Raw genomic sequence first — 11,041 nt, forward strand, 5'->3', positions numbered from 1 at the left:
TGACAGCGGCTCACGAACGAGCTTCTCAAACTGCTCCCTCACGGCCTTGTCAACGATCGCTGGATCAGCATCAACTGCGTTCTTGATCAACGGCGCAACCCCCGGTATGCTCCAAGCCAGTCGGCGGGCCACGGTAGGCACGAACTTGGCCAAGTTCCCTCGATCAGTCTCTCCTCTCTTGAAGAAGAAGCTAGCACCGAGATCACCTTGCTTAGTCCGTGATCGAGCAACAGTCCGCGAGATGGTCGACTTTCCCGTTCCTGCCATGCCATTTAGCCAGAATATTGTCTTTGAGTTCGGTTCAACGATCCAGCGATCGATTTCTTTGAGCAGCTCCACACGGGTGTTAGGCAAGCATGTCGGGTTGTGTTGTTCGGCATGGGAGTCAAAAGATGCACCCTCTGCGATAGGTAGTGTGTCAAGGGTGATCTTATGGTCGACGTTCTGGAGGGTTGCGCTGGATGGGACTCGTATCAGCTGAAGTATCACCTCGTAGATCGTGCCACTCACATCCCGTCGATATTCAATGCCAAAGAAACATTGTCTCTGCAGCGCGCAAGATTTTGGATGGCTCGCTCAATGTCTTCGCGTTCAAATGGCCATTTGAGTGCGCGTACGCCAAGGCGGCTCATTGTCTTTCGACCAGTTGAAGGTTGGAGCTCTTGTGCGAGCTTACCCAGCGTTGAATGACCAACTTCTATCGCATATACCAATCGTCGAGACGCTTTCAGATCTTTCCCCCGAGAGCCTTCAACGAGACTCTCAAGTTCTTCTGTCGTGGCCTGAAAGGCAGCAACTTCTTTGCGAAGCCTTTCGATATCGTCTCTGGCGTTCTTCACCTCTCGAGAGTACTGGAAACATAGGGAAAGCACCTTGGCCGACAGATCGATCACAGCGACGACGCTGGATGCGACGCCGAGTGCTTTCCATTGGATCTGATCACTGCATTTGCTCTCAGGTTCGTTGATGATAGCAATAGCGGCCTGACTATCGTGCGGGGTTGGCGAGGCTCAGTCCTCCCAACATGCATAGTACACGTGACTCAAGCCAATCAGCAATGCTGCTGAAGCCATCGCAGGTATTCACATCAGCCAGGCGTGCGCATCCTGTGACACTTACGTGCGCATCCAGGTGCGCACCGTTTTGACGCCCTGTCGCAGGGTAGGCATTAGTAATCTAGCTATATGCTTTAAAGAACTGTGCGGGATGGAATGCCCCGCACAAGAGATAACTTAAGACATCAATCAACACATTTGCTGCTGCTCATCATATTCACTCTAACCCTTTAAGCACGCTCAGTGCGACACTTATCGACAGCTGCATGTCTCGCCCGTATTCTTGATATTAACGAAAAAAGAATTCGCCATATGGTGGGCCTGCTCCCTTCAGTCCTCCACATCCCGTCTGAAAAGAATGCTCCTATTAAGCCACTTCATCTGTCGTTTCGGGACTTCCTGATCAATCGCGATAAGCACAAGACGGACCAATCCTGGGTTGTTGAAAAGGAGACACAGAAGTTGGCAATTAGGTGCCTTCAGCTGCTCATGGATAATGGTTGTCTCAAAAGAGATATATGCGGCCGGCGCACGCCCGGAGTTGCACGGTCGGACATCGACAAGAAGGTTATTAACAGTTGCCTGCCTCCGGAGGCTCAGTACGCCTGCCTTTATTGGGTCTATCATTTCAAGGACAGCCAAGAGAGGGTTCGAGATGGAGACCAAGCACACGAATTCCTTGAGCTCCACTTTCTCCATTGGCTAGAAGCGTTGAGCCTGATTGGAAGGATATCAGAGAGCATCGGATTCATAGACGAGTTGCAGAGCATAGTCGATGTAAGACATTCGCCTTATGCGTTCTAGGGATCTGCTGAGAGACGTTTTTTTAGCCTGAAAAAGGTGCCCAAGTTGTTACCTTTTTGCGTGATGCGAAACGGTTCGTGCTCAACTGTTGTTGGATAATCGACACTGCACCCCTTCAGCTCTACGCGTCAGCACTTGTGTTTGCGCCAAAGCAGAGCATTATGCGACAGACATTCCAACGTTATCTTCCCAGGTGGATCTCCCTACTCCCAAACGTGGACTCCAACTGGAATGCAGTTTTACAAACACTTGAGGGTCATACGAGTTGGGTCAGGTCTATGGTCTTTTCGAAGGACGGAAAGCTCATCGCATCCGCTTCACCTGATAAGACTGCCAAGATATGGAATGTGGCAACGGGTGAAGAGGAACGGACTCTTGAGGGTCATATGCAGTCGGTCAGCTCTGTGGTTTTTTCGAAGGATGGCACACTCATCGCGTCGGGATCATATGATAAGACCGTCAAGATATGGAACGTGGCGACGGGCATCAACGTTAAGAGCTTTGATGCGAGCCGAATTGCCAACGTCTTTTATTTTCTTGAGAATGATTCGGTTTTTGTCACGAGTGCAGGCCGTTTCAGTCTTGGTTTTCTGTACAGTAGTACGTCGTATTCGAGCGAGCGCGAACTAAAGCTGGGTAGCCCAGAGGGTCAAGGAGAAGTGGATATCAGATTAGGCTTCGGGATCAACCACGACAACACATGGATTACAGCGGGTGGACCTGACGGACGTAGAGTTTTGTGGGTCCCACCGGATTTCCGGCCTGGTGTATCGACGATTCTAACTGAACCTTCAGGATCTGTTCATGTAATTGGCTGCGGGTCAGGAAGAGTGGTCGCCGGATATCCAGAGGAGGGATGATGACTGACTCTCAAGCCACTGGACATATTCGGGCACTTCAAGAAACCACACACAAGTGTCATCAATAGGCGGCTTGATCCTGGCCCATAACCAATATAGTCGGACTCATCAAACTAAACTGTTCGATCTACTTTTTTGAGCTGCCGCTTTTACCCGAACAGGGCTAATCGTTATATACTTCAGTGTATTTTAATTATCTCCTGTCAATTTGGTGACAGCATGTTATGCATGCAAATATTTAATCCCTCTTGGACAATCAGCTCTAAATATCCACCCTCCATTCCCAGTCGCTATCGACGGCCTACATCCACGCGCATGGCATGAGATGGCGGAAACTCTGTCGTCAATGACTACAAATAGTTATGCGGGTTGAGCGGTGATGTGGAAGGATGCATTGCATATGTCTGCTGCTCGGTCAGTCAAGGCACGTCTGCGATCTCTGCACCGCTGAACTTACTGTTACTATGCACATATTATGTTTGTCGCTCTAGGGCGTACGAAAAGCCCCGATTCCGTGTCGGTGGGGCTGTGTCATGCTTCGTACGCTACATCGGCGGTTATATTCATGTTGGGGACTTGTTGGACCGCGACAGGATCACCAACGCCAGCTCTTCCACCTTAATATCAATTGCGCTGGACGCGACAGAACCATCAGCCAGGCACCGCAGCAGGCTGAACAGTCGCATCCCAGCTCTTGACGCTCTTCCCTTCCCCCGCGACATCCATCTCATCACGCTTGCGCTTCTCTCCACGCGGCGACTCTTCGAGAGCGCGTGTCTTGAGACCAGCGAGTAATTGTCCCGCCACCCGTTCCGAGAAGCTCCCGTGTGGTTCGAATGGGACCTGGACGTGCTGTATCGCTGGCCAGACAAGGCCGTCCATATCGTCGAGCGGGTTGTCGAGCGCGTGGAGGAGTTTGGAGGGGATATCGGCGCGGAAGACGTGTGCGTTCATTTGGTCGGAGGCGTTTGTTACTAGCAATCGGACCTATGGAATTGACTGTCAGTGGGGCAACGAACAAGGGAATGTGGTTTGGCGTACGAAGAAGGCTTCTGGCGTCGTCTTTCGACAGCACCACTGTAGTTGAGCCAGGGACAGCAGAACGCAGACCAAGTATGGGTCCTCAAACCACAACGCAGGAGTCAAGTCGCGCAATCGGCGCTGGTAGATTCTCTCGCCGGGAACATTGGAGGCGCCCTCCACGGGATGACGCTTAGGCTTGAGGGCTCGTCGTCGCTGCTCGACAAGTTTCTCGTACAGAAAGTGGCCGACAATCGGCCGCTGCTGAAGATTGTATGCGTCGCCTATCTTGAAGGTTTCGCACTCTGGCGTATGGACTCCGAGCCTGTTGTAGAAGAAGTGAGGTCGAGCGTTGCCGTCAATCACGCCATGAGGTTGGATCAGCAAGGCAAAGCAGGCGAACTTGGCAGAGGCGAATCGACCGTTGAGCAGCTGTTTTATGTAATGCTCTGTGTCATCTGGCTTGGTGTCGCTGCTGGGCGAGAGCGGTGGTGATGGTGGGAGGGAGGGAGGGAGGACGGTTGAGTCGAGGTGCTGGAAATGGCAGCGAAGCACTTGGAGGTGCTTGGGAGTCCAGAATAAAGGTTGAACGAGGAATCGCGGGTTCTCGACGCACAGTCTATGTAGAGACTTTGTTATCGGCATCGTGTCGGCCATTTCCCGCGCATCGCAGAGAGTGTAGAATGAGAATGAGTGTTGTTGCAATGATGATTTAATTCTTTGGCACACGCGACAAGAGTTTAGCGAGGGCGGGAACGGAATTATGTCTCTCCGCTGAGGCACGAAGATTCGAGGATACTCGTCACCTTAGTTGGATCTACGACCCTCGCTTATCTTATCTCTCCAGACTCCCCCATCATTCAGCTTCGAGCAGTGTATAACGGGTCCTCCGGCTTTGACTTTATGGCAGCATCAAGGGTTCTATACTTCCAATTACCTCCGCAAACTGTCTAGTTATTTAAAGAACTGCTTTGATAGCAGTGCACAGAAAGGTTTAACTACAAAGAACCCAGCAGGAGAATCACTACTCCTCAACACCCTCACTGTCACTGATGACATCCTGCTGTGGCTGACGATCCATCGCCATTCCTAGCAAGCCCCGAATGTTGTTCAAAACGCCTCGTCTCCCTTCAACAGCACTTAGATCAAACCAGTGGGTTGCCGTGACCTTCAGTGACTCAGATGGTAACTGGCCGGCCATCAACCTACGCATGTAAGCCTTGGTCACATTGAACTCCAAGAAGCACACGTAATGGCTCGTGGCATTAAGAACGATGGTTCTGCTTTAGTTAGTGACTACTTTCCGAGTTTGACTCGAAGGATAGATACATACCGTTCATTTCCGAGCTGTTCCTCAGCAGGTATGGCTCTAGCCAGGATTGCCTCGCAAGTCATCTGCGCCAAGCACTCATCCGAGATCCTGGGCTTGTTATCATCAACCACAAGGCGCCGTTTGGCCTCAAGCAGTGCAATCGCAATATGAGGCCCGGTAGATACACCCCCCTCGACTCTGAGGATTAACCCGCCGTCGTCAACAGCAACGAACTGCTTCTTCAACTCGGAAATCTGTGAGACCATGCGACATTTCTGGCGGAGGTCGAGTACAGGTGACGCGTTAAGAGGCTGTGTGTAGTACAGCAGGTGGCGCAACACGCGATTGATCAGATGCAAGGCGTTATCCTCGGCGGGGAGCTCTTGAGTGGGCTTTGTTTCGGTGTAGCCAGTAGATCCTTCGCTGCCGCCAGGTGATGAATGATTGCGGTCTTCAGGATTGCTGGATGAGACTTGAATACCGGCCGAGTGCACATATCCGGTATGAACTACTCCACGTCGGGCTCTTTTGGCTTCAGGTGTCCCATCATTTCTGGGAATGGGACGTGTTGAATGTTGGAGGGTTCACCCTCAACTTCAGGATTAAGGTTCAGGATTAAAGTTTGACGCCCTAAACTTAGATCGTAGGACTTTCATCTAGGACTTTCTAGGACTCAAGTCCTAGAAGGAACCAGTCAAAGATATAAGGTCTCAATGGTCCTTCGATTGCGAAAGAATCAAGAAATATACACGATTCACCTTAATATCTGACAATTAAGAGTCTCATTGCCTCAACCATTTTTATTTTTATTTTTCAATACCTTGAAGAACCCTCTTTCTCATACATAATGTCCCTATCCAAGCCCCAAAAGGAAGGTCTTACGGCTACCCTCTCTAAGCCTGAGGACTTCCTCAACTGGGAGCATGAATTCCTCCTTCAGGCCCATCGTCTTGGTCTTCAGCAGCACCTCAAAAGCAAGACATTCCTCGGAGACGAACCAGCTATCCCGGATATAAGAAAACGCAGATATACGAAGACCGCTACAGCCCAACGAACAATCCGGTCTCATACTGCCGAATCTCAAGACGGCGCCCCAGACGACATTCAGGAAACGGCAAATGGAACATGGTCTATCTCTGACCTTACAGACCAAGGCCAGAAGATCTTCCAGCAGGATTTAACCTTTTATCAGCTACAAGAGAAGGTTTTCGAAAAACAGAAAAACGCTCTTGGAACCCTTCAGGACTGGGTTATCCGTACGGTCTCCCCAAGCTTGATTCAAACCTGCTGTCAGTCACACGAATCAATATACGAATGGCACTGGAACCTTCGTGCCCGGTGTGGAAGGACCGAGGAAGATGAAACGAAGGATGCCAGAAATAGGTATCTTACATTACTAAGAACTGCCCCAAAGACGGTCAGCCAAGCAGCATTCAAGTGGCTAGATCAATGGGAAGAGGCAATGGCGAAAGGGCGACAACGAGAGGTCCCTGAAACGCTCCACAACAGTGCATGGGCCTGGGACTTCTTCAGTGTCACCACACACATCTTGCCCAGCTGGACTGCCTCATACAAAATCTCTTCAAAGACTCTATTGCAAAATAGGGCCCTCTCATACCGAGATGTAGGGAACGCCTTCCGAAATGAGCTCCAAGATGCAGAAGCCACGAAGGGCCGAGTGGCCCGCGGTGCGTTTTCTGCGAGCTATGCTGGGGAGGACCCCCAGGATGATGAAGGGGACGCCCGCATCATTGAAGGCCAGTACCCATTTTCGAAGAAGGGAGAAAGAAAACGCCAGAGGTCTCCTGAGAAGAGACAGGAATGCCCGGCGTGTGGGTTATCCCACGAACTTGCGAAATGCTTCTATGTCTTTCCAAATCAGGCATGGAAGGGATTCAAGCCCCGAGAGAAGATCCAAAAGAAGGTGAAAGAAGCTCTCGAGGAAGACTCAGACCTGGAGGCCAAGGTAAAAGCCCTCACTCGGAAGAAGGCCAGGACCACAAAAGACAGAACCTTGATGCAGCCAACAAAGGAAGAAAACTCAGACCAATGACTGTACGGCCGACCAGTCGCCGAAATCAAGACCGCCTTTGCAGCCCAAAGGGATAACTATCCCTTACGGAACTCCGTGATCCTCGACCCCGGAGCTACTATCTCAATCACAAACAGTGCCAACAGACTAGCGAGATTCCAGCAGGCTATTCCAGGCGACTTCATCTGGGCAGGAGACCGAAAACTACCCATCTTAGGCTACGGAACCATGACCATCAGGCTCACAGGAACTCGAGTCCTAATGCTTGAAGATGTAGCCTATTGCCCTCGGCTCCTTACGACCCTAGTCTCCCTACGTCAACTACGAAAGAAAGGCTTCTATTGGGATAATAGGCGTAACCCAACGACCCTCCGACGACTCGACCGAACGATTGCATGCACAATCCATGACCTATACGGCCAGTATGTCGTCGAATACCAGTCAGAAAGCTTCCCAAAAGCAGCCTTTGCAGCCCACAGATTCAGCTCTCACACAAAGAGAGCCCCTTTGACGGGAGAAGCTATCCGATGGCACAGTCGCCTAGGGCACCCGGGACCACAAGCTCTGGAACATCTTATCTCGGCCTCTCAAGGGGTGCGAATACGAGGACCAGCCACTGTTGAATGCGACGCCTGTGGCATATCGAAGATCAAGAGACAAATCAGACGAGCCCCAAGACAATCCGATCAGAAGGCCGGCGAGCGTATCGCTATTGACTTCCATGACTACCAAGAAGGCATAGGCGGCTATACCTCACAGATGTTGTTAACCTGCCGAGCTACGGGTTACATCTGGGATTACTACCTCACAGCCCGGACGACAGAAGCTGTTATCACCGCTTTCAAATCCTTCCTAAGTCATCTGGAAGTCCAACACGGCCTCAAGGTCAAAGTCATCGAATGCGATAACGAGATCACGGAGATCAAGCCGAAAATCGGAGACTTCCTGAGGAATAGAGCTATCATCATCGAGCCCTCGGCCCCATACACACAAGCCCAGAATGGGGGTGCCGAACGCTCAGGGGGTGTAGTCAAGGACAAGGAAAGGGCTATGCGAACAGGCGCAAAGCTTCCTCACCAGCTGTGGCCAGAAATTGGAAGGACAGCAGTTTATCTGTACAACCGAACGCCGAACTACGCATCAGGCTGGAAAACGCCATATGATCAACTGCATACAGCATCAGCCAAAGCAGCAGGGATTCCACAGCCGAAGAAACAGCCGGATCAAACACACCTACGGGCATTTGGCTGCAAGGCCTATGCAATGACCTCAGATGCCCAGCAGAAGGTCAATCGCAAGATGCGGCTTAAGCCCAAAGGTTGGATCGGCTTCCTAGTGGGATATAGGTCCTCAAATATCTATAGGATCTGGATCCCCACGATCAACCGGATAGTCAATACTCGAGACGTCATATTTAATGAAGACGAAGGCTGCAACGGAGACTGGGAAAGCTTCAAAGATGAACTACTCGAAGCTGACCTAGAAGAAGTTGCCAAGTTCGTACAAGGATCCTCCCTGCCGGAACAAGACGACAACGAACAAGCCGAACAGGTTGAAGACTGTATTGAAGTGGTCCTTCCAACAACCACCCTAGCAGACGAAAGCAGCCCTATTACAGACGAAACAGAAGACTGCATCGTGGCGACTGCCCTAGAAAACGGCCTTAAACAGTCAGAAGACTCTGATATCCTTCTAACACCTCCAGTCACACCACTGTCAGCGCTACTAGCGCACAGCTCCAGGGTCTTATCAGACGAAGGAAACAAAACAGTCTCGTGGCAAGCAGCCTTCCTAGCCGGAACAAAGTCCCCTCTCCAGACCTCAATTGAACGGAAGCTCCGACAAGGGGTGAAAATGCATCGAAACTCTCTACCGCCGCCCCCGACGAAACATCAAGACCTAAAGCATCACCCTTTTGGAATGCTCTTTCAAGAGGCTGAAGAAAGCCACCTTCAGAGTCACAAGGAAATGAGGTCCTGGACTGAGATTCGAAAGAAAGACGCTTGCGCCGTTGACCAACAAGTCCTTGGTTGTATGTGGGTATACGTTTACAAGTTCGATAAACACGGCCGATTTCAGAAATGCAAGGCACGGCTAGTGGTCAGAGGAGACCAACAAGCTAAGGGAAGGTTGCAAGAAACATATGCAGCTACCCTAGCCGGAAGGTCTTTCCGGACCCTGATAGCCATTGCGGCCAGATTTGACCTAGAGATGGTCCAATACGATGTGGTCAACGCCTTCGTAAACGCCCCAATTGACCAGGATATTTTCATGCACATGGCCCCGGGGTATAAGAAAACAGCAACTATCCTGAAGCTCAACAAGGCCCTGTACGGACTACGAGCCTCTCCCTTGCTATGGCAGAAAGAACTCTCGAAGACCCTCCTAGAGTTAGGCTACACACAGATTCCTCACGAACCTTGTTGTTTCAAGAAGGAAGGAGTCCTCTTCTTCTTTTACGTTGACGATGTTATCATCGCTTACAGGAAGGCCCGGAAAGACAAGGCCGATGAATTGACTAGACAGCTTGGATCAAAATACAAACTAACAGGCGGAGACCCCGTGCAATGGTTCCTAGGAATGGAAGTCATACGGGACCGACCTGCAAGGAAGATTTGGCTATCTCAAACAGCCTACATTGACAAAATCGCAAATCTAGCTAACAAGGGAACATCTACAGTACCAATGACTCAAACAGAGCTACGACCTCAAACAGGACTAGCAACCCCGGCAGAACTTCAACGATATCAACGTAAAGTCGGCTCGATCCTCTATATCGCCGTTAACACCCGGCCTGACATAGCTTTCGCCGCCTCCAGGCTGGCCCGATTTCTTGTCAACCCTGGCCAAGAACACCAAGACGCCGCCGACCGCGTTATCCACTACCTCTCACACACAAGGCACCGAGCCCTACGATTCGGAGGGCCCGGAGGTCTTACAGTTGCTAGTGACGCTTCTTTTGCCGATAACACCCTTGATCGGAAAAGCTCCCAAGCGTACACTATCCGACTATTCGACGGGTTGATCGGCTGGAGAGCTAGCAAGCAGGACACAGTCACCACATCCACAACAGAGGCAGAGCTCCTAGCCCTGGCACAGGCTGCTAAGGAATCCCTCTATGTGAGTCGGCTGTTGAAAGAGCTTACAGTTCAGATGGATGATCCGACTATCCGTATCGACTGCGACAATACTCAAACTATCAACCTTGTGACCGCCGAAATCGCTACTTTGAAGACTAAGTTGCGGCACGTGGATATTCACAACCACTGGCTGAGACAGGAGGTCCAAGAAGGGAGAATTCAAGTCAAATACACCAAATCAACGGATATGATCGCAGACGGATTAACAAAGGCCCTGCCGGCAGGCAGATGGAACCGCTTCCTCTATCAACTTGGCCTGGAAGATATTCAGGAAAGACAGCAGCAGAGCCGGAAGCAAGAAGGAATAGAAGCAAGGCTCCAGAGGATAGAAGACTGCCTAGGAAATGCAGGCTCAACTGGGACCTATTGAGCCTGAGGGGGTGTGTTGAATGTTGGAGGGTTCACCCTCAACTTCAGGATTAAGGTTCAGGATTAAAGTTTGACGCCCTAAACTTAGATCGTAGGACTTTCATCTAGGACTTTCTAGGACTCAAGTCCTAGAAGGAACCAGTCAAAGATATAAGGTCTCAATGGTCCTTCGATTGCGAAAGAATCAAGAAATATACACGATTCACCTTAATATCTGACAGTAAGGGTTAACATAGGTGTACTCTGGTGAACATGCTCATCGTGGAGCATAACGTCGTGTACACATGTCATACTTTTCCTGCTATGCCAAGTCTCGCCAGGCTTGGCTGTAGCTGGATATGGCTCCTCAACAGCCGACCGATGATCCTTCGCGCCAAGGACCAACTCTACGGGCTCGTCATTGGATATCCAGCGGAACAGCTGGCCGGGCTCCGCCATGAGAAGAAGCT

At 50.8% G+C, this 11,041-nt stretch overlaps 4 protein-coding genes across 5 annotated transcripts; 1 reads left to right on the forward strand and 3 right to left on the reverse strand.

The window, feature by feature from the left end:
* Positions 1–1,385: 1,385 nt before the first annotated feature.
* FOXG_20910 (uncharacterized protein) lies at positions 1,386–2,657 on the reverse strand (the record flags this gene model as incomplete). 2 transcript variants are annotated; one of them, XM_018401233.1, is made up of 2 exons in its annotated part: positions 2,032–2,657; positions 1,386–1,972 (listed from the first exon to the last, which is right to left on the reverse strand). In XM_018401233.1, the coding sequence occupies exon 2, from the start codon at positions 1,752–1,754 to the stop codon at positions 1,386–1,388; it is 369 nt and encodes a 122-aa protein (XP_018251804.1). In that variant the 5' UTR covers positions 1,755–1,972; positions 2,032–2,657. The 2 variants fall into 2 exon arrangements, with proteins under 2 accessions (XP_018251804.1, XP_018251805.1); XM_018401234.1 differs by having other exon boundaries at positions 1,386–1,964; positions 2,032–2,511.
* On the forward strand, positions 2,133–5,640 carry FOXG_12465 (uncharacterized protein). The gene is made up of 2 exons (XM_018392259.1): positions 2,133–2,598; positions 2,655–5,640. Exons 1-2 carry the CDS (start codon positions 2,138–2,140, stop codon positions 2,785–2,787), a joined length of 594 nt encoding a protein of 197 aa, XP_018251806.1. The 5' UTR covers positions 2,133–2,137; the 3' UTR covers positions 2,788–5,640.
* FOXG_12466 (uncharacterized protein) lies at positions 2,770–4,466 on the reverse strand. Its single transcript, XM_018392260.1, has 3 exons — positions 3,761–4,466; positions 3,177–3,706; positions 2,770–3,123 (listed from the first exon to the last, which is right to left on the reverse strand). The coding sequence occupies exons 1-2, from the start codon at positions 4,394–4,396 to the stop codon at positions 3,371–3,373; spliced, it is 972 nt and encodes a 323-aa protein (XP_018251807.1). The 5' UTR covers positions 4,397–4,466; the 3' UTR covers positions 2,770–3,123; positions 3,177–3,370.
* FOXG_12467 (uncharacterized protein) lies at positions 4,764–5,601 on the reverse strand (the record flags this gene model as incomplete). The annotated part of the gene is made up of 3 exons (XM_018392261.1): positions 4,764–5,019; positions 5,073–5,513; positions 5,564–5,601. The coding sequence occupies 3 exons, from the start codon at positions 5,599–5,601 to the stop codon at positions 4,764–4,766; spliced, it is 735 nt and encodes a 244-aa protein (XP_018251808.1).
* Positions 5,641–11,041: the final 5,401 nt, after the last annotated feature.

This window comes from Fusarium oxysporum, chromosome 3 (assembly GCF_000149955.1).
Source record: "Fusarium oxysporum f. sp. lycopersici 4287 chromosome 3, whole genome shotgun sequence".
Lineage (NCBI taxonomy): Eukaryota > Fungi > Ascomycota > Sordariomycetes > Hypocreales > Nectriaceae > Fusarium > Fusarium oxysporum.

Bases quoted from the DNA above. Each gene is read 5' to 3' on its own strand.
- FOXG_12465 (XM_018392259.1), top strand. From the start codon at position 2,138: ATGGTCTTTTCGAAGGACGGAAAGCTCATCGCATCCGCTTCACCTGAT. The intron at 2,599-2,654 runs GTGGGTCCCACC...CTGAACCTTCAG, and splicing joins CCTGACGGACGTAGAGTTTT to GATCTGTTCATGTAATTGGC.
- FOXG_12466 (XM_018392260.1), bottom strand. From the start codon at position 4,396: ATGGCCGACACGATGCCGATAACAAAGTCTCTACATAGACTGTGCGTC. The intron at 3,707-3,760 runs GTACGCCAAACC...TCAATTCCATAG, and splicing joins CGACGCCAGAAGCCTTCTTC to GTCCGATTGCTAGTAACAAA.